This window comes from Triplophysa rosa, linkage group LG11, assembly GCF_024868665.1.
Source record: "Triplophysa rosa linkage group LG11, Trosa_1v2, whole genome shotgun sequence".
NCBI lineage: Eukaryota > Metazoa > Chordata > Actinopteri > Cypriniformes > Nemacheilidae > Triplophysa > Triplophysa rosa.
Genome location: NC_079900.1, coordinates 21,668,223 through 21,687,214, shown reverse-complemented (window position 1 = coordinate 21,687,214; position 18,992 = coordinate 21,668,223). Strand labels below are relative to the sequence as shown.

Below are 18,992 nucleotides of genomic sequence, written 5' to 3'. Positions count from 1 at the left end.
AAGTGAGAGACACAAGGAGCGATAAAAAGAGAGAAGGGCAATAGGTGATGGCCTGAGGTGCAATAGTGTGAAATCACTGGCGTTTTGTTTGTAGGGCAATAAAAGTGTCATATTTCAACGTGACACCATTGTGTCCAAAACAAACAAACTAAAATGTTGCCTTTGTAGGCAGTGTACTAAGATAAGAAGGTGTTTTTACTCAGTTGGCTCTATCGTGTTGGATTTTTGAAGGCAATATACATCTTTCACTGATTATGATATCCTAAAAAAAAACTCTGATGAAGAAATCTATCTGTTAACATTCATATTCATAAGACTGGAAATGCTGACTTTTTTTTAAACATTCCTGTATGTGGGTGGAGACAAACATACAGAAGAGTGAAATCATAGACGGTAATATCCTCTGTCTTACCTCAGAAGAGCTTTATTGCCAAGTGTGCTTGCACACACAAGGAATTTTCTTTGGTGTTGGAAGCTTCTAGTACAGACATTCAACACAATGACAATACAATATAATACGATTTAAAGTCTAAAAGATTCTAAATTGTGCATATATAAAATAAAGACTATTTTACAGAAAATGGGGGGTAATAACATATAAGAGACATTGTACAGGGTAGTCTATAGTAGAATATACATATTAACAGATTGTATGTACACTTGTGCAAATGGATAATTTAGTAAGTAGAGGTAGTGTTATATACATGTATACCTGCACTAGAATGAACGAGAGAAATCACATGTGCTCAAAAGTTGCCGCATTGATGGGCACGGCCACGTCACATCTTCACCTCTCTCTGTCTTCTTAAATTGCGAACAATCATTAGACATTACAGAATTTTTGCTTTCAGTGTCAATGCCTCTTGCTACAACACAGTGTTGCAACGTGAAAAACTAAGCATGATGCAGTTCAGTCAAATAATCTGAAGTCACGCACAAGCGGTCTGGACAACTTTGTTGATTTCACTGGGAGTGATAAGAATTTGTTATACTTCATTTGTTTGTACGTTGCTCTAAATGGTTGTAAAGCACTGTTCACACTGACACAATTAAATCGCTGGAGGTCATCTGCGTCATGCAAGATTAACCCCCTCTGCAACGTCTAGTCCTCCATTGGACCTCAAATGAATTCTGTTGGCTGAAACAACATTTAGGTACTTTAAAAGAGGAATGGCATATTTTCAAAGTTAGTGTTGTAGCTACTCATTCTCTTGACTATCAGACAAAAAAATAAAAGTAAAACTGTCAGTTTTGGTCCTTGACTCTGATGGGTTGAGCCGCTGACAACTTTTTCAAACTTTGTTAAGTGATTTAATGCATGTTAATTCAATGTTCATTTGTTTATTTTCAACATTAAATCAATTATACTTGCTATCTAAGTACTCGGGATGAATTTCCATCCACACTCTTCTGAGATTTGTCCCTATGTTGCATTATTTTCTAGATTTGTACATGTGATTAATGTCCCTGACAGCGTATGTAGTCTTATGTAGCAACTGCTTTTTTTAAGACATGATAAAGGTTTCAAAAATGTACAGTAGGGTATTAGTGGTGAGTTTTGTTAACCGCAGACCTAATTTCAAAACCCCATTAAAAAACCCATTGACATTGAGGCGATGGAACTGGCAATGCTAAAATGTTAACTCTTTTCCGGGTTTTGCCTACAAAAATACATCATCCTTGCTGCACTCTTTTCAGTGCCTGATTACAAATCCTACAAAACCGCATTACGTTCTATTTTTACTTCATGAATATTTCAATGCCATTTAAATTATATGTCACATGTAATATTACATAATCAAAGCTACTACAGATTTTGAAATGAAACATTTCTTGTTCTTTGTTTTGAGTTATGGCTTGCTAGCTAACAACTAGTCAAGCATACATGGTAACTTGGTAAAATAAGAAATCTTATGCTTTTGATCTGGGAACTGGATTTGTTCAAATCACTCTCATTGAAAATAAAAAGTAGTCCCCTCTTTAGAATATCAAAGTCGTTTCAGCTTTTATTTTTCTCATCTTTTCAACTAGCCTCATTATGTGGCATGGTTCTTTATAACCATTATACCCATAAGTCCAATTCCTTTCAAAATAAATAGCGGCATTGCCATTTTGACTGTAACCAGATTTCTTTAAACTCATTCATTTTTATGCACGGGCCTAATTAGGAAGGTCTTGCTGAAGCATATGCGCTGCTAAAATGCAAGCAATGAGTAGCATAAAAAGTGCATGTTTGTTTGTCATTTACCACTGAATAGCAGCTGAGTGTCAGTGTTATTGCAAGTTGTACATTGAAGTGTAATAAACAGAAGTTATTCCCTTGCGTTTGGAAACACACATCATCTTGTGCAGTTCTTGCTGAGCCTGAGAGGATGGAGCCACAGCATCACCTAGTGATTGCTCCAATTATAACAGCCTTTGATGACGGTACAGCTTGTCCTTGAGAAGCACATGAGTCATGACTGCAGAGAACATTGCAATAACAATAACATAAATGACCCAAATGCACTTTCATTTGGTGTGGTTCATATTATGAGCTCAATGAATAGTATTTTGCCTCCTTAATACCCCTCTCAGAAGTGTACTGTAGCCATGGCGTGGTGGAGAGATTGGATTAGATGGTAATAATATGGCACTTTAATATATTGAACACTTTGCTGCCACCGTAGAAAATGTCCAAAACGGGATGGCATGGCGCATTTGGTAGCTGGGCGATTCCATGCAAACGTCAAATTTAAGTTGAAAAAAATCAAGTTTTTACACATTCAGGTTTTCACCAAATATGTAAAGTGTCTCTTTAAGGTTTCGAAGTATTTATGTGTTTTTAAAGCATAGTTTTCCATAGTCAGGTAAGTGAATTGACACCTCCATAATGGTCCATATTCCTCATAAATGGCCACATGAAAATATAATAACTTTATGTTATTATAAAAATGATATAATATACTGTAGATATAATTTATGTCTTATAAAAAGCAACCTCTTCTCCATTTGTTGGGTATTATTGTTATTATGTTGGGCTTCTAGTCTGTACATTTTAATTCACAGAAATCCTACAAAGTATGTAGTCTTTTATTGTCATCCACAACACATACATTCTCTTATATAATTTGTTCTCGGTATAGAGTGATACCTATCTGATGTCTGGATACTATCCTCAGGAGTTAAGTAAAATATAAACAGATGATTCAATATATAAATACATTCTCTGTGAATTTACATTTCAAATTTTGACTGAAAATGTCACTTCCTTAATGCTGGAATCGCCCACCTTTTGTTAGAAACTTTTCAAATAATAATAAAATACACTATATTCCATGAAAAACATTTTTGTTCAGAGGTTGATTTTCAATGAAGTTGACTTTATCTTAGACATTTCTGCTACATTTCCTTAAAAATAAGTAAAAATAGACCCAAAGGAGACAAAATTATACAGCTTTCTGCAATATGTAACAATTTGTTATCTTCTGAAACAATGTTCCTTCTAGCTAATGTCACAAGTCCTGCTCATTTTTTCACCTGTCCCCAGACCAGCTCTGCCGACCTCTCATTTGATCAGTTTCCCACTCTACATTTTCTTATTAAATATCCTGTTAAGGAAACACATCAGAATACATAAACTAATGGGACCCTTTCTGGCTGATTTTAGGTATGTCTCGATCCTCATTTATACATCTCAGCCAGAACTTTATTGTAAATGTGTCAGATTTTATAGGTTTATAAGATAATATTAAATAGTACAGAAATACAGTGTGAGCATTTAATAAAAATATAAAATATTATTCAAATAATTCAAATATGATTTCATTTTAATGGGTTAGTGCACATGTTAGTGCACGATCGTTCCAAACACGTCAATGCATCCGCCATCTTGAATCTGTGAATCATATGGGTTTTCCAAGATGCTCTGGTTGCAAAAAAACGCAGAGAATTAAATTCTTAAAGAATATGATTATTTACACTGTTTGATGTCATGCTATAGTAAACGCCGTTGTATTGTATGTGTTCATTTAGTGATATAAACATTTGGTTTACACATGTGAACCTAACATTTGATAATCATATTAAAAATAAGGGTGCTTAAAAGGTTTTACACAGCGATGCCATGGAATTACCATTTTTGGTTCCACAAAGAACCATTCAGTCAAAGGTTGTTTAAAGAACCTTCTCTTTCTTACTTTTTATAATATGAAGAATCTTTTTCGCCACAAACAGCCTTTTGTGAAACAGAAAGGTTCTTCAGATGTTAAAGGTTCTTTATGGAACCAAAAGGTTCTTCTATGGCATCGAAGAACCTTTTGAAGCACCTTTTTTTTGCAGACGCAACTTACTCGTTCATGATTTGCTTAAGCATGGCAGACGACTTCTGTTTATGTGTTCTGCAGCCTTTTTCTGTATGGCCTAAACCATGGCTCATTTGCTTCCATATTCATACCCCAGTACCACTGGTAAAGATTGGTAAGCACTTGATACTCTTTGTGTCGCCTGATGTAATCACAGCTGTAGCAAGCATGCTGTGCAGGGAAAGAGCTGATTTTCACTTCAAAATGTCTTCTCCAGTTGAAGTACTGCCCGTACAGCTCCTCATGCCTGCTCAAAAGAAGCAGATACTTCGCTAAAGCTCTCACAGAGGGGAAGTCGTTGACGTGGATGAATGCATCTCGTGGGACAAATCGCTCGTAGTTTTGTCTAGATGGGCCAAGGACCACCGGCACGGCGCCGAGCTGTAAAACGTTGTAGAGTTTTTCGGTAATGTAGTCTTTGTGCTCCGAGTTCTCGAAAGAAAGATAAAATTTACAGCTGGCTATGATCTCTCGATAACTCTCCTCAGAAACAGGTTGGTTAAAGGAGCCACCAAAGGTGTGGATGTCCACGTACCTCCTGAGCTCGTCGTATACTTGCGCCCTCCTGTGGTAAAACTGAAAGTTGCTGACAATCCAACAGAGCATTTTGTCCTTCTGGGGGGGAATAAAGTCCTTCTGTTCCTGACGGGTTGAAACAACCCAACCGTATGGTATTGTGATATCCGCGTCCTGTCTGTAGCTGAGCGAGACGTTAAAAAGGTTATCCAGATGAGGCATCTGAGGTGTGTTCGACGGCGACTCCAAATTCATCCAGATCCATTTCTGGTGCGGAGGGCGAGGTGATGCGGGCAAATTGGAGGGGTCCCAGTTAATGTCACGGTGATGGATGAGGACACCGTCCGCTTTAGCGTACAGCTCACGGTCTACTGTGAGGCAACAGCCGTCTACGTTGAACTGTGACTTGCAGATGTCTAGGTCAAAGGAAATATTGAAAGGCCAGATCCAGATGAGAATCAGAACCTCACTTTGCTCTGATTTGATTGGTCCAACGTGGCGTAGGAAGCAGCTGACGGATGAACTGTCGTACACGAACAGGCATGAGATCATAAACAGACACATTAGCAGTAAGACACGGCGCAGAGGGAAATGGACGAAGCTGCCAACTCTGCTCGACATCTTTTCACCTGCTAATGGAAGCACAGGTGCGCGCTTGTAGATTTTATAGCCTTGTAATATTTTATGACCAAGAAAAAGTTCACACAAAAATTGATGTCATCATTTACTCGCCCTCCAAACCCGTATGACTTTGTATTGTCTGTGGAGCGTAAAAAGTGTTGTTTTAAACCAGTCGTTTTTGAAATTGGGGTCTAGATATGCTTTAAGTTTCAGCATAAAATGCAATCCACTGCAATGCAATGTCACTGTCGAAAGGAAACTTGACCCTTTGTCTCTTTGTGAGTTTTGCAAATATTTAAACATGAAATTTATTAAAACGAGTTTATGGTCAAAGGGATAGTTCACCCAAAAATTAAAATTCTGTCATGATTTCCTCGTCCTCAAGTTGTTTCAAACCTGTATAAATTTCTTTGTTTTGATATTTGAATGAAGAATTTCAGAAACTGAGATTTCCAAGGCTCCATTGACCACCATGATAGATAAAAATATTGTATAATTATTTTGTTCTGTTGAACACAAAAGAAGAAATTTGGAAGAAAACAGGAAAACAAACAGTTTTTAATGATTCATTTTTCATTAAATGGTAGTCAAAGGTGTCACAGAAATCTCAGCTGCTAACATTTTTCCAAATATCTTCCTTTGTGTTTATCAGAACAAAGAACTTCATATAGGTTTGGAATAACTTGAGGTTGAGTAATTCATGACAGAATTTCCATGTCAGGCTTTTACAAACAGTAAATAAACCTAATACAATAATGAGGAGCAATAGTGTTGCACAGATGAGGAAGAGGACTGGTTTCTTTTCTAACTAGACTAGATTCCTAATTTAACATGAACAGCACTTAATTGCTTTAGTTTTGCCAAAGTTCATTGTATAATAATAATAATACTATGTATTTGAATACTATTCTCTACATATTTTCTTTTCAAAACTGTTCGGAATCTTTCTAGGTGCATGTAAAGCTACTTTGCAATAATTCAAAACTGTGAAATATACTAAACATCCAAATAAACTAAATGGATAAAAATATAAAGTCCCAACAATTCCAACACTTAAAATGTTGCTTATGTAGGCTGCTCACTAGCTTTTGCAAAACATTCAGAATTTATAAGGTGCATAGAGCTGTGTACTTTCTGCGTAACCATTTACACTGGCATCATTAAGATGTTATGAGTCAGCAGACAGGTAACAGAAGAGGTTACTCTTTAAACCAAATGTATATTTAACTAGCAATATAAAAAAGTAGTTCAGATATACTGTAAGAGATAACATGTTTAACCCTTGCTGCAATCAAAATAAATTCAGATACAAAACTAGGGTTTCAGGTTTTTTTTTTGTATATTTAACTGTCATCTCCAACAATAATATACTGCATGCAGAATTGCATGGTGAGATGCAGGTTATATTCTGTGATAGCACATGTTTGTGGAATAGTTAAATCCATTATACATTAAAACACATTTTCTTACTGCGATACACAAACCATTAAGGAAAATATCTGAAATGATTACATTTAACAAACATCATATTTAAAACAGTTTTTAATGGTGCAAGCTGCTGTCCGTGTGTGAAAATCACCTCAATCATACTGTACTTCACTCTCACAATCACAATCACAATCGAGCAATAGGACAGACAAATAGATTTACCATTATATGTTTAGTTTGCAAACACAAGATAAGATGTTAGCTGTTTGGGTGTTGAATTAACAATGTTCAGGAACACAAAAGTATCACATACTAGGCAAGTCAACATCAAAAATTTGTTTTGAGTTAAGGTCTCATGATTTGTTATTTTGTCCGATATAATCTAGATGCTAGACATCACCACATACGTTACACGAACTAAATAATACGCTTATTGCATGCTGTATGCGTCAAAGTTAAATAAATGAATCCATGAAATGCAAAAATGTACTGTAACAAAACAGACGTCTTTATCCAAAAGCTTGTTCTGTGGACTCATGAGTTATTCTAAACCACGATACTGCTGCCGTGTTGACAATTCTTCCTAAACACATTCAACACCTCCTTTCCACTTGAACATTGCCCTCTCCAAATTTATGATGTAGTGGCAAATCATTTGCTTTATAAAGAGTGTCTGCTGATAGCTTGTGGTCTTTTTTCTCTCTCTCTCTCTCTCTCTCTCTCTCTTGGCAACAGTCTGTAATTTTGTTCTTCCTTGACTATGACACCACAATAGCCAACGTTTATGCAGACATCTCAATCATACATCACTGTCGTAATCACAATAATCAAGCAAGAAGAAAGATGAATGTCTTAAATACTGCTTTTAATATACTTACTGTATTCATAATGAACCTGCACCAGGGACTGTTACAGTTGTTAGACTTGAGTTTTCATTTACAATGTAGCAGCTCAATAATAGTCACATGCTGAATGCTTTTTATTATTAAAACATACTTTTGGTTATACTAAGAACCATTACACGACCATTCAACAAACTGCTTATTTAATACAATCAATATACAAACAAATATGAATATAAATGAATACAAATGTACCTTTGGTAATGTGTTGTAATGTTATGCCATACGGGACCGGGGGCACTGAGCATGCATTAATTGTGTGGGCAGTTGTGGCCTAATGGTTTTTCGAGTCGGACTCGAGACCAGAAGGTTGCTGGTTCAATTCTCAAGGCCGGCGGGTAAAGGGTCCTTGATCACATGATCAGGGGCGCAACTGCACATTTTCTGAGGGGTATGCGGGATCAATTTTAGCTTATTTCACCATTAACAGTATAGCAGATGAAAAAGTGTGGGCACCCTTTAGATCAGTAGCGCCCCAAGCTTCAACCTTCCGATCTCTCTCGTGAAGTCAACACGGACTTAAACTGCAATTCATCGACTGGCTCCAAAAGAGAGCAGTCTCATTGAGCCCCATGTTAAAATGCCCAGCTTTACAGCAGCCTGGTACAAAAAATGATTTTGGTCTATATAGCTAATTCTGCCATTCATGACAACTGTGATGACAACTCATCCGTTTAACTTATATTAAGATTCTGCATAATTAAAATTCTGCATAATTAAGGGCGTGGCCACTTGAGTGACAAGTGGTGTCAGCAACCAGGCACCTCAGCTCCAACCACGTTCCGCCTATTTTTGATTATCCGGGAGTGATGGCTATGACCGGCTCTGACCACTTTAGGCTTCAAAAAAGCTCCTCAGAAACCTACGGGTGACGTCACGGACACTACGTCCATGTTTTATAGTCTATGGTAGCGCCACAGTGACAGAGCCCACTTCTTTACCCACAAACTTTACCCATTCTTTCTCACAAAATTCTTAGTTCAGTAATAATTTAAGGGTGTCTTACATACTTTTGGAGGTTTTAGTTGAATGGACCCATAAAGAACCTTTAACACACACAAAGTTTCACAAAGAGTTTTTTTTTGTATTGTAAAAAGGTCCTTAGGTTATACGAACCTTTGACAGAACAGTTCTTTGGGGAAACAAAACAGTTCTTCAACGGCATGACTAGGAAGAGTATTTTCCTGCACTTTATTTTCAAGAGATCAGCATGTTTTAGATTTACCATGTTTTATAATAATCAAGGCAATAAAACCTTAATTTTTGTTTCTTGAGAAAGTTGTTGGTAGATGGTTGGTGAAACGTGTTCTTTTGTCGAATTCACCTTCAGTTATTAACTGACTGTGAGACATAAGCATGCAGGATTTGAATCCATTCTCTTGTCTATACTATCACAATATCTTCTGTGCCACTGGAGGGCGCTTTGTACACATCTTTTGCATGATTAAACAGGTTTGTGAACCTGTGTCTGACTATCAGATCAGTAAACTGACCATGTAGGCAACTCTGTGGCCCTCTGATACGCCTAAAATCCTGTTTACTACAGGTCAGAATATGTTTTTTTGGTTTCATTTTCTTGACATATACATACTGTATATCCATTACACTGCATGACAATGGTGTTTCATTGATGTTTTGTCAAAACGAGAGAGGGTGTGTATAGGTATTGTCTTTGTTTGTTTTTTTTGCAGGGTTTTTAGTAATAGTATCATTCAATTAGATTGAATATTTTGTCTGAATAGTTCTTCTATGATAGAGAAATGCATATTTACATGATGAATATAAAATTGCTGACATGGGTATAAGCTGTTATTAATCATGCTTGTGGAAAACCAGGCAAAAGTTTCACTATATGATTTCAATCTTTGACATAGCCTTACTCAGTCAATACTAAACATAGCAAGGTTATATTTTCACAGAATGTCTTTTACATTATGTATGATGATTTTTATGTAGAAAACAGTAAATTACCAAAAATGACTTTTAGCTGGGTTTACACAGGCAGAATCGCAGTTATGAATACTTTGGCTATTTGTATTTTGGATTAGGAATCCTCTCAAGGGGATTAGGTCTCTGTGAACTTAAGGTCTCTGTGAGATTTTTAGAAATAGTGGTTGAAAATAAAATGCAATGCTACCATACTGTACACTGAAAAAGACCATGACATTTATTTAAAGTGCAATTTTCTATTGATCTAAGTAAAAATCATTGTTTCTGTTTTTTTATCCAATTTGTTCATTTTGGCTAAAGCAACCCACCCCCAACCCCGGGAATAGAAGGCACACTGAAGGCTGTGTGATGAGTTTATGGCTCATTGGTATTATTTAATCATTCAATAATTGAAATGTTTTAGTACAAAACCAAACATTCAATGTAAAAATAACACAAAACAAAACTTGAATTGTTAGGTTTCTTTGAAGGTTTGATAAAATTGTTTACTGGTAAAGCCCATTGTTTGATCAACACAGTTGACTAGAATAGAAGTTTCGTCATTCATAGTTACGAATTAATGCCAATTTAAACACAACATCATCCTTGAATATGACAGTATCACTGTATCAATAACCATTTTAAAATTGTATTCATATTACAGGTAAATTACGGATGTTTAGCACTGAGGAGGAATGGTGATAATCAAAGGTTTCACATCAAAATGCTATAGGAGTACAAAACTCCCAGCATACACCCACATTATAACACAACAAATAAAGGATATTTGGGTTTTCCCCTTTACTTCAAAAAATGTTTGAGATTGTGGTTCATATTTTCATGAATATACAACAACATTACAATATTTTACAATTGCTATGAGAAGTTTTCCAATACTTTTAACAATTTTCCTAAACTCTTAACACGGTTATCACATCATCTGGATGTGTAGGCTATACAATTAACATATTTCTTGGACACAAAATTCAAACAAATTCAACAAATTAACAAATTCAAAATGCTTTTACTTCTTTAACACACAAACTCAAGACCAAAACAAAATATTTTACTGAAAAATTTACAAATGCTTTCACACTGTTTGTCAGAACAGATAACATCACATTCTAAACCTAACATACAGGCTAAAGTCAAAGTGAACAGCTGTTCATATTGTGAATTACAACACAAATACTGTATATCATCTGTATTTTATCCCAAATTGAAGTTATGCAAATATATAAATCAGAGCCGTAGTCTATATTTACGCCTTCTGTCATAAACATGTAAAGTGAAGGACAGAACATTACCGTAAGATGAACCTTTTGTGAGGGACCCCCTTCCTAAAGTGAATATGCATTTATCAGTTTTTATTAGGGCTGTGACGGTGGCCGTGACAACCGCACCACCGCGGTGGTAAAGTGCCATGACGGTGGCGAACTGCCACGGGCGGTAGTGCACGTCACTCTGACAAATATAGGTGTAATAAATATGAGAGTTGCGATAATGATTGCTAGTTGTAGCCTTACAGTTGTGGATGGTTTTATTTAAAAGATTTTACATTAACAGAAATTATTGGCATACGTTTCCGTTGGTGCGTTCGAGCCCGCGCGGGCCTGCACGGCAAAACCCAGGTTATTCTGCGGGTTTTGCAATGGATCTTGTTGTGAAATGAACAGATACGTAAACTCAAAACTGGCTATGACCCGCTTTCTTAGTGTCAGAGCGCGCGCAGGTTTTGCCGCGGTTGCGGAGATTTGCGCTCTTGTGCACATCTTCTGAACGCGCATTTAGTGCAGCTGTACACATTTTAATCTGGACAATGTCAACAAGTAAGTTTCACATCAACGAGTCGGAAAAAGTAAAGTTTTTATGGCAATCTGAATAGGAAAGCCAATGTAGGTTTAAACAGTTTGTTTCAAATGGAATTGTTAAGGACTGTAAGGGTTAATCGCCACTGACTGAAGTTACTGCAGCAAGAGCTTTTTTATTTAGTATTTAGCTTTCTTATATCATTTAAGTTTTCATTATTTACTGATGTTTATTTCAATGTTTTATATGCTGTAGTGTGCCGTTTCACTGATGGATTTGCGCATTAAACATTGACGGATGTTTCATCCTCATTTATTTCAGATATCATATTTCAATTTCAAGTGTTTAACAATTTCAAGTATTTAAATAAGGTCTATGTTTCTCTTCCACTCGTCATGTGGTTGCTACACGCAAATATAATAATATAAATATTATTTATATAAATAATATACATTTCTCAACCACCGCGGTCGATTTGTCTATTACCACCGTGGTGGTAAAAACTGCCACCGTCACAGCCCTAGTTTTTATGTGTAAAGAAACGTTTACATTTTATTGGATAAATAGTGAATGTGATATTATAGTATAAAGACAACATATTGTTTCCAAACTTACAAATAGTTGGCTGCACTTGTTGGAGGTACAGTATATAACCCCGAAGAGACATTTCCAATTCAAATGCATTTGTACTGTAATAACTTTCACTTTGAATGTGAAAAGGAAATATTCACTAGAAATATACAAATATAAACAATTCTGAAAACTATGCATGTAGCAAAAAAGCAGATAAACACCTGGGGGTCCCCGGACTCCAGTTAGAAAACCCCTGTCATAAACCACAGGCTATCAGAGAGGCTGGTGAACATCAGAGAGGCTGGTGAACGAATACAGACAAATCTCAGCTGGGACACAGTGGCATTTATTTATAAATATAAACCAACAGGTAGGATATTGTATAAGGGCAGACCTGACACATAAAATAATGCAGTTTCTTCCTTTGTGTTTTTTATAACATTGTGCTATGATTGACTAAATGTTCCTGTTAGTAGAGTAACACATGTTAGTGTGACGATACAGTGTATTGTGTTAGTGTAGTTTTGTAGTTTTAAAATGAGTGTTGGAGTTTAGTTTATAATGTGTGATTTTGAGCATGAAATTAACAGTTTTGCCAATTCTGTGTTTTAGGTGTGTTGCTGTGCTAAGAGTTTAGGAACATTTTTAGGAGAATTGAAAAAATTGCCATAGCATCGTAAAAAACTGTAATGTAAGTAGGGCTGAACGATTAATCGAAATCGAATCGCAATCGTGATGTGAGACATTGCGATTTGCTAATCGCAAGAGGCTGCGATGTGGAAGCGATGTGAAAAATAGGAAACGCGTCTGTTCCAAACCCGCTTTGAGTGGCATTCTTGCTAACCAACTGAGTGAGCGCACCTCCGTTATGCCTAATCAGCACTGCCCTAGCCAACTGTGTAAACGTCCGTCATTAAAAAAACAAACAAACAGAAGGCAGGAGAGAGTGTGTGTGTTATTATGGCACCTGCAGAGTCAGATCGATCTTATTAGGCAAATAAATACTAAAGAACCGTCCAATTCAGAAGACCGCACACACAGCCTGTGTCATACTCGCGTGTCTCTGCCCCGCGTTGCGCGTCTCGCGGACGAGCCGTTTAAACTTGATGCGCACACACAGCCTGTTTCGTAATGACGTTTATAGTAAGTGAGTCCGGCTCCACACGGGCATCTGGCAATATGGACGAGGCTTGACGCACGCGCGCACACAGTGTCAACTCACGCCTAGCTCCGCGTTTCAAACAAATGCAAATTCTATCTAACTGTTTTGCTCATTTCACTTGGATGAAATTAAACATTCAGCACATTTTCTACTTGTTTTAAAAAATCCCACATACTTAAAAATAATAAATCAGCCTATGTAACCTATGAACTATTTTAATAATTCACTAACACAACAGAAAATGTTATGGATTCAAGGGTTACAATGGGAGTTGTATTTGTTTTAATGGAAACTATAATAGTGTACACTGGTATTTGGATTCTATTGGTGTGATGTAATCTGGAAGTTGGGAACCAATTGAACAACAGTAAGTCCTATTTGAATAATGCCCAAAACACACTACAAAAATGAATTTTGTAATGGTTTTAATGGAAACAATTAGAATTTCTGTAATGTTTTTGTTGTTGTTTTCTTTCAGCAGGGTAACTATACCCATACTGTGCTCCACACAACAATATTGAGCTGAAGCTTGAATCAGAAAAGTTAAAATCGCAAATCAATTCGCAATCGCAATGTCTGTCAAAAATATCGCAATTAGATATTTTCCCCAAATCACACAGCCCTAAATGTAAATGAGTTTGTCTTTGTTTAACAGTTTTTTTTTTACAACTGCTATGACAACACAAACACGTGTTCTCTAATAACAGAACATTTAGTCAATCATATCATTCACCAGCCTCTCTGTATGATAGCCTGTGGTTTATGACAGGGGTTTTCAAACTGGGGTCAAGGGACCCCGAGAAGGTTAAGTGTTTATCTGCTTTTTTGCTGTTTGCAGAATTGTTTATATGTGTATATTTCTAGTGAATATTTCCTTTTTCTCACAATCGAAGTGAAAGTTATTACAGTACAAATGCATTTGAATTGGAAATGTCTCATCGGGGATATATCCCTCCAACAAGTGCAGCCAACTATTTGCAAGTTTGGAAACAATATGTTGTCTTTATACTGTAATATCACATTCACTATTTGTCTAATAAAATGTAAACGTTTCTTTACACATAAAAAATGATAGATGTATATGTATTTTAGGAAAGGGGTCCCTCACAAAGGGTTCATCTTACGGTAATGCTCTGTCCCTCACTTTACATGTATGAAAGCGTTTGCAAATTTGTCAGTAAAAATATTTTGTTTTGGTCTTGTTTGAGTTTGTGTGTTAAAGAAGTTTAATTATTTTTAATTTGTGTTAAATGTATGGATTTTGTGTCAAAGCAACACAATAAGTTAATTGTATAGCCTACTAGGGATGCAACAATACAGCTCACCCACGGTTCAATATGAACCTAGGTTTTTCACCCACGGTTTTCGGTTCGGTTCTGATGGCTTGGCACATTAAAGGAGAGGTTTCTTTCTACTTTTACACAAATGTAATATACAGTTAGGGCCATACATATTTGGACAGAGGCACATTTTTTGTTATTTTAGCTGTGTATCAATATGTTTTCGAGTTACAGTTTTATAATGGATATTGTCTTAAAGTGCACACTCTCAGCTTTATTTAGAGTGTATTCACATCCAGATTAGCTGAAGGATTTAGGAATTACAGCTCTTTAATATGAAGCTCCCCCTTTTTCAAGGGACCAAAAGTAATGGGACAGTTGAATAAAAAGCTGTTTTATTCACATGTATGGGCGTTTCCTTAAATAATTTTGTCATAAATGAAGCATGTTAAAGGTCTGGAGTTGATTCTACATGTGGTGTTTGCATTTGGAAGCTGTTGCTGTGAACCCACATCATGGGGTTCAGGGAGATCGCCATGCAAGTGAAACAGACCATAGTTAGATTTTAAAAACACTACACATCCGTCAAAAAGATGCCAGGAACATTAAGAGCGGCCAAATCAACAATTTGGGACATTCTGGGGGGGAAAAAACACACCGCTGAGCTCAGTAACAAAACAATCCTAGGCGTCCATATGAGATCAAAGTGGTGGATGATGACATTATCCTCTCCATGATGAAGAAAAACACCTTCACAACGTCCGGACAAGTGAAGAATTAATCCGGATGCTTCTGTCTTCTGTTACATCACCAAAAAAACACCAGTGACCCAGTGATTTTTAGTGAAGTAAAAATCAACATGTAAAAATTCCTGGCTCACAGCAGTTTTTGGTTTACTGCCAGTTAAATAAGCATATTAAAGAGGTTTTGCACATCAGAGTATTTAAAATAACGTAATGCAAAACTTGCGATTGCTGTAATGAAAGTAAACGTGCGGTGCGTGTAACACTGCAAACACTAGCGCTCAATGGGAAAGGCCAATGATAATATATTAACAAGGTGCGCAACTGCGATTGCAATAAATTGGAAGAAATGCAATGCTATGACGTAAATAGCTGTCCGAAAGGCCGTCGAGTGACATGACTTTCATTAAACGGACTCTGGCATGGCGCTGTAGACGCTCTTTCTGCATGTGCTTGGTGAGAGCAACGCGAACGTGCTGCTTTCGTATGCAGTGTAAGAATACATTCTCGATGTGCCGAATTTCGAGATTATCACTTTAGTACAATGGGCATACAATAAAGCCAGCCCGCGTCTCTCAACAGCACATTGCTTCTCGTGTTGCAGGCTGCCTCGCTTCACCGCTTGACCACCACTCGCTATTAGATACAGACAAACACGGACAGAGCCAGTTCTGAGTGTGATTGAGCGCACAGAAATAATTTAAACGCAAAACCGGAAAACCGCAATTCACTTACACATATTGAACCGTGGAGGTCGTACCGAACGGTTCGATATTATATTGAGTATTGTGGCATCCCTATAGCCTACAGCCAGATCTGTCGCTAGAGCATCTCTGTTGGTCGGGGAGTGAAGTTTACACACTGCACAGCTTTACACTAGCTGGCCTCCGATACACGCACAACAGAACAAGCATTCCTCTGCTCACTTCTATCGGAACGGATTGAAAACGCTTGCTCTGCTCCACACAAGTACAAATGCAGAGTTATATTTGAACACAAAACGCCAGGTGAGACCACTACTATCAGACAGACAAATCAGACGAGCATAAGAGACACTGACAGACAAAGATGACAGGGCAGAGAAGATGACACTTTACATCATGCTGATATTTCTTTTAAAATGTTTACTGTTTTTTTTTTTTAAAAACACTGATGGTGAATTTTTTATAATCTAACAGTGTTGATTTAATTATTTACTCAATCTTGTCATAGATTTATCAACAAAAAAAATATCAGTTAAGGAGCCATTCGCTCCCATAGGGGAAAAAAGCAGGCGCCAAATTATTTGTTCAAGAGCCATAAAACATGAACTTACATTTTTTTAAAAAAATACTTTGTTATCCTGTTGTGTGTAAATCTTCCCTCTCATAGGTTTTGCTCATAAAGTTTTTCTTTCAAGTTGTTTTCCCTCATAAGCAGGGTCATACGGAACATACAGGACCTTTTTGTTAATTCTAGGGCTGTGTATTGGCAAGTGCCTCCCAATACGATACATATCACGATAGATGGGTCACGATACAATATATTGCTATGTATTTCGATACGATACACATTTGAGATATATTACAATACTTTAAATAGAAAATGTTTAAAGTGCTACATTGCGCTAACAACGCAAGGCTGTGGGTTCGATCCCAGGGAACACACACACTGATAAAAAAAGACATGTATAGACTAAATGCACTGTAAGTCGCTTTGGATAAAAGCATCTGCCAAATGCATAAATGTAAATGTAAAAATGTAAAAAGTAGAGCTGGAAATACAACATGCTGTGCACCACTTGGGGTTTTCTGTAAGGATAAGTGTAAAAACATCCCTTACCTCTGCAGAGTGGCCATGATGTGCGATGCATGGACCTTTAGATCAGAGGTTTGGGTTCTCAAACTGTGGATTGCACCCCTCAAGTGGGTAGCACAGGGGAATAAGGTGGCTCACGCAAGTCACTTGGCTGTTGTGGTGCATTACAGTTAAAACACTGAACATGGGCAGTATAAAACCTCTGGTTCATCCGTGCTGTAAAGCGCCGGTGTCATATCCGTGAAAGCACAAAATGTCATTGTTACTTTTCTTAATAAACTTTTTGTCTAATGCACTGCAGTAGCCAAGTGACTTGTGTAATGACTTGCGAAGCCTACAAACAGCATTATTTTATATAACTCATTGCTCCATTACTTATTTTGAAAACCAAAGAACACCCACACATCAGCTCTGAGAGCTCCAAGCTTTCTTATATTTTTCGCCATGCTCGCTTCCACTTACTGTTGGCCGTATGTATATGACTTGATTTAAAAAAACAGATCGATAGTAGAGGTATCACTATCGATACACTATTGAAAAAAAAATATTGCGATAGTTACATGTATCGATATTTTGCACAGCCCTAGTTAATTCCACCCTAAAAGTTGGGAAAAATCTGCAGAATTCCACAGAATAGTTTGAAATGTGTTTACATTTGTACACAAATATAAATGTGTGTAAATGTGTCCAAATAGTCTTCAAATGCTGCCTGTCTATGCATTTAAAGGCAGATGACAGCTGAGTTCTGCTCATTAAAAGAGGCAGAGAAGTGTTATTGATTATTGCTAAGACTGATTCAACTCTAAATTCACCAGACCAAATTCCTCTGAATTAATTTGAACCAATAGAAAAGGTGCACGTCAAGACCATATTTATATATTATACTGTAAGAAAAAGTAGGCTATATATTTTAGTTTATTATTACGAAAGGGCTTGTTACTTCATTATGTTGATTTTAGTTTGTAATAATGACACTTTTCCGCATGTTCACAACACAACGTAAAGATAACTTAAAATACAACTTAACAAGAGAATTCCCCCTTGTTGTTCATTCTTGTTGTGAAGGGATTTGAAATGATACAGCGGTGTTTTATAACAAATACGTTCACTGAGCAAACAGCACATAATACTAACACGCTCACGTTGTGTGAGTCTACTTGTCAATAACAAGCGCTAAAATCCACAGAATTCCACAGAGTTTACTGCGGAGATCTGCGAGCGCTTATTCCGGTGATGCCTCATCGAGCATTGGTACGCAGAGTGTGGAATAAACGGAGAGCAATGCGCTGGGGCTGAGCGTGCGAGAAACTGCTTGTGTCTCGCACTGCTCCTGCTACTAGGGGACCTCGAACCTATGGCGTTATTTTAATGACAAATGTCGCGAGCGCATTATTACAGGGCGAGAGCGCATTCATGTAATACGAGTGCGCGAATCTCTCCGCTCTCATGTACATTTCCTTTGCTCATGCACAAAACTGGACGCGCGCTTTCAATTACATGCTGCTCTCTTATGAATGTTCTTTTCTGTCGCTCAGTGAGTGTGTGCGCACTCAAAATACCTGCCGTGCATTCATGCATCCTTTGAAACTCTTGCTCTCGAGAGTTCCTCCTGTTTTTTCTGAGATTATAGGCTGTCAAAAGTAGTCAACCTATCCGGTATAGGCATGCGACCTGTCACATGGCATCTTATTGGTTGAAAGTGACTCGACGTACTCAATGACGCAAGATGGATCCACCCAGCGGCGGATTAACCATATGGGCAATTGGGCGAGTGCCCAGGGGCACCAAGACTTTAGGGGCACCAAATAAACCAGCAATATAATTTTTTTTAATAAATGTACATAAGCACTTGTTTCTTAAGACTAAAGTCACGCATCTGCGCTAAATAG

General features: G+C 37.2%; 1 protein-coding gene across 1 annotated transcript in view; it reads right to left on the bottom strand.

Annotated features, from left to right (window-relative positions):
* Nucleotides 1-362: 362 nt before the first annotated feature.
* LOC130561595 (4-galactosyl-N-acetylglucosaminide 3-alpha-L-fucosyltransferase 9-like) overlaps nt 363-18,992 on the bottom strand; it is a 27,092-nt gene continuing 8,462 nt past the window's right edge. Inside the window, exon 2 of the mRNA XM_057346029.1 lies at nt 363-5,491. Within this exon, the coding sequence (XP_057202012.1) occupies nt 4,371-5,480 (1,110 nt within the window). The 5' untranslated portion in view covers nt 5,481-5,491 and the 3' untranslated portion in view covers nt 363-4,370. The remainder of the gene's footprint in view (nt 5,492-18,992) is intronic.